The sequence below is a fragment of the Arachis stenosperma genome, chromosome 1, assembly GCF_014773155.1.
Source record: "Arachis stenosperma cultivar V10309 chromosome 1, arast.V10309.gnm1.PFL2, whole genome shotgun sequence".
In the NCBI taxonomy this organism is placed as follows: Eukaryota; Viridiplantae; Streptophyta; class Magnoliopsida; order Fabales; family Fabaceae; genus Arachis; species Arachis stenosperma.
The window spans coordinates 118,856,249-118,860,221 of NC_080377.1; the positions used below are offsets into that span (position 1 = coordinate 118,856,249).

Genomic DNA, 3,973 nt, shown 5'->3' on the forward strand with positions numbered 1-3,973 from the left:
AATTAAATTGAGAAATTAAAAATACATAAATATTTCAATGACAATATAATAACAAAAAATATATTTAAAAAAATAAATAAAATCTAATATTAATAATTAATAATAATAATTTTAAATATTTATTATATTAAATTTTTTTTATTTTAATAAATACAACCTAACTTTAAAAAGTTTAGATAATTTCACAAGCACGGAATTTTTAATTTAAAACCCAGCCCTTCTCTCTCTTTCTGTTTCTCTCTCTGATTCGTCGAACATTACCAAAGCCCCCTTTCCTTCTTCTTCGTGGTTTGTTGTGTGTTCTTCTTCTCTCCTTCTTCTTTTTTTAGGGTTTCGTTTTGAAATCTCCGATCTTTGCGATCGCCGCGTCGGAATCGATTGCTGATTCGATTCTTCGATTCTTCAAAGTATTATCATTCTTGCCTCACTGAAAAGTTTCCATGGTTCAGCTGATGGGCTCAGGGAACCACCATTCAGACCCCGAAACGGCGTTGGTCCGTGAAAGGAGGCTGGTAAAGCTGGAGATCGAGGACCCTCTCGAGGAAGAGAATGGTCCCATCAACAAGCGCTCCAAATCTTCGCTCGCTCCGAAAGAGGTTTGTGATCAGCTGGACTTTTAAAATAATTATTTTTTTAAGGGGAAAAAAAAGTAAGAGAAAACGTGTTTTTGGGTAAAAAGAAAAGGGCCAAAATTGAAGCCAATTTTGGCGTGCAAATTTTTTGCTCCTTTTGATATTCCCTGTTGAGATTAGAAAAGAGTAGAGTTCCTTTCTTGTTTTCAAGAGTCGGATGAATATGATATTTTATTATTTTGTTGTTAACCATAATTTTCATTGAAAGATTAATTGGCGTGTTACCGCATGCGCAGATGAAAAACAAAAAAAAAGTATATTCAATTTAAAATTTTGGGGGGATTTGTTGTCATAAGCTTTTTATTTGACAATGTTCTTTTATTTCGGGGACTTATTCTCCTTGTGATTGGTTTCTGGGAATTTCGCACATGAGCAGATTATCTCAAGTGATGCATCTCTTGGTGATGCTTCAGCATACAGCATACTTGATGAGCCTAGCCCTTTGGGTTTGCGTCTGAAGAAGAGTCCTTCACTGTTGGATTTGATACAAATGAAGCTTTCTCAAGGGAGTGTGCCTGTTACAAATACGGAAAGTGACAACTTAAGCTGTCTAGGGAAAAAGGATACGCGTGCTGCTGCCGGAACCAGTTCTGTTGACAAGCTTAAGGCTTCGAATTTCCCAGCTTCACTTTTAAAAATTGGTACATGGGAGGTATAGTTCAAGTACTCCTACCTTGTTACTAGTATTTTTGGGAGATATCTTCACCTCCCTCCCCCCTTGAATTCTGCTTAGGTTGAAATTTATTTGTTTACTTGTGCAGTATAAATCAAAATATGAGGGCGACTTGGTGGCAAAGTGTTACTTCGCTAAGCATAAGCTTGTTTGGGAAATTCTTGAAGGTGGGCTGAAGAGCAAAATAGAAATCCAATGGTCAGATATTACAGCATTGAAGGCCAATTGCCCTGAGGATGGACCTAGTTCATTGTCTGTAGTGGTAATTATTTGCCTAGTCATCTCTCTATATTAACTAGTTTATAATTAATATCTAGGCATGCTTAGTTGTTCAGTATTCTTTGATTCATTGGGAATTTATTTGTGTATATGTGCAGCTTGCCAGACAGCCTCTTTTCTTCAGGGAAACTAATCCTCAGCCTAGAAAGCATACACTGTGGCAGGCAACATCAGATTTTACGGATGGACAGGCGAGCAAACATAGGTATATTCTTTTCTGCAATTATCCTCTGGTGTAGATGTGGGCTCAAATATTTTCATTGATATTTGGTATGGATTTAAAAGTTATAAGTTGGGTACCAAAGGTAGCATTCAATATTGAAGACTGATCTCCAATAGGACTACTGAGAGTGCTATTAGGTAACAACGAGAGAGCTCAATAAAATAATTGAGGAAGGGAGGCCCAGTTGCATTTGGTTTTTGGATATCGTATTTGTTAAGTTTTAGAGGAGTCTTTATGATATAGATTTAACACATTCATAGTCGTTAATGGCTTTTTATTGTGAAAATTTGTTTGGTTTAATGTGTTAACTTCTAATTTATATTGGGTTCATGCTATAATCATCAAGTCCTATGTTATTATATTTCTAAGACCTGATGTGTCTAACTCAACTTGGGTTTTCTGTAGGCAGCATCTTTTGCAATGTCCACAAGGGCTGTTGACCAAGCATTTTGAAAAGCTTATCCAGTGTGATGCCCGTCTTAATTTTTTAAGCCAACAACCAGATATAATTTTGGATTCACCTCATTTTGAGACAAGGCCCTCTTCTGCTGAGAGCGCGGACAATCCAAAAGATCATGATGTGCATCAAGTCAACAGTAAGGGATCTGCCGTGTCTAGTTTTCTGGACGTGCAATCACCCATTGCATCCCTGTCACCATCATTTACGATTGAGCACAATAATCCTCCTGCCATTAGCATAGATAGTCTGCCCCGTGAAGCGCCTTCCCCTAGTTCAGGTAATATAAGAACCTGGCTCTTGTATTGATTGTCCTGGTCATTGATTCTTTATGTTGAAGGTTTATTGTGCTTTATATTAACTTTTTGTTTTGTTTTTCTTTTATAAACTAGTCATGGACTGCCGTGCAATTGAAGGGAGTTCAAGTTCTGAAGCTGAATCCAAGGCCCCTAGAAATTGGGATGAGATTAAAGTGCCTGGATTACGCCCTTCTATGTCAGTCAGCGATTTTCTTGGCCACATTGAACATTGCCTTTCTGAGCAAATAACATCTGAGCCAGAGTACCAGGAAATGCTGGAGGACATTGCACAGTATCTTCTTAGTGACAATCAGGCTATAGGTACAGCAGCTTCTGATGAAAAATCACTCATGTCAAGGGTCAATTCTCTTTGTTGTCTTCTTCAGAAGGACCCTCCAACCGTGCAGAACTCACATGACCATGAAACTGTGGTTGAAGGACCTGACCGTGGGAAAGGTATTCAACTTGCCCATACTCATGAAACAGTGATGGATGACAAAAGTAGAATAGATTTCAAGATATTGGAAGAGGACTCTAGAGATGTTTCATCTAGCAAGCAGGCACCAGGCATGTCTAGGAAAGACTCGTTTGGAGAATTGTTGCTTCATCTCCCTCGAATTGCCTCGCTTCCGAAGTTCTTGTTTAATATATCAGAAGAGGATAGCGACAGTCAAGGCAGATAGCTACTCTGAAATGTGAAAATAGTCAAGTTGCATCGAGAATATGTTAATGTACTCGCATGTACCAGTTTAACTTCTTCCATGGGGGTCACTAGGATTCTGAAAAAATTTTAATGAAGAATCGTGGTGTAGAGCTCATGTTAGAACTCTTTAGATAGGTGCTTTAGTTCTTTTCTTGTGGTCATTCTAGTTTTCGTAGACGGTTATTGTAATGTAAGTAGATTTATTGCCTAATAAGTTTTTCAGCAGTCACGGATTTTAATTCTTTTCAGATTTGATTGACGATGTCACATTCACGATGTTAGCTCTTTAAAGTGTAAATACTGTTATTCTGTTATCAGCCATCCATACTGCTCTTATTGCCAATATATTTTGAAGAGTAAATAGATAAAAAGTACTCATGAAAGATTTTATAGGATAGACACAAAATGCACACACAAAAGATTGATAACAGTGGACAAAAGTGATATATCATTAGTGGGGTTCTGTTTCTGTTAAGTTTAGTGTCTTCATAACAAGGTGGATTTTAGTGAGCTTTAGGTGAAATTAAGTTAATTTAACAAATTAAAAAAGAAAATTAAAAATCCTAAAGAGTATTGGGTGTCCTAATTTTTGAAAGAACTCTATCTTTTACTCTCAATTGCGGTGGCTTGCGAAATCGAGGGATGAGAGGTGAAGCTTAGTCCAGGTCTGAGGATAAATCTGGGTTATATAACTTCAATTATAATAC

The 3,973-nt window shown here is 37.2% G+C and overlaps 1 protein-coding gene across 1 annotated transcript; it reads left to right on the top strand.

Annotated features, from left to right (window-relative positions):
* The first annotated feature begins 221 nt into the window (after positions 1-221).
* Positions 222-3,542, top strand: LOC130936731 (uncharacterized). The gene is made up of 6 exons (XM_057866876.1): positions 222-596; positions 1,009-1,284; positions 1,394-1,567; positions 1,683-1,789; positions 2,213-2,544; positions 2,657-3,542. Exons 1-6 carry the CDS (start codon positions 441-443, stop codon positions 3,244-3,246), a joined length of 1,635 nt encoding a protein of 544 aa, XP_057722859.1. The 5' UTR covers positions 222-440; the 3' UTR covers positions 3,247-3,542.
* Positions 3,543-3,973: the final 431 nt, after the last annotated feature.

Bases quoted from the DNA above. Each gene is read 5' to 3' on its own strand.
- LOC130936731 (XM_057866876.1), top strand. From the start codon at position 441: ATGGTTCAGCTGATGGGCTCAGGGAACCACCATTCAGACCCCGAAACG. The intron at 1,568-1,682 runs GTAATTATTTGC...GTATATGTGCAG, and splicing joins CTAGTTCATTGTCTGTAGTG to CTTGCCAGACAGCCTCTTTT. The intron at 1,790-2,212 runs GTATATTCTTTT...GGTTTTCTGTAG, and splicing joins GGACAGGCGAGCAAACATAG to GCAGCATCTTTTGCAATGTC.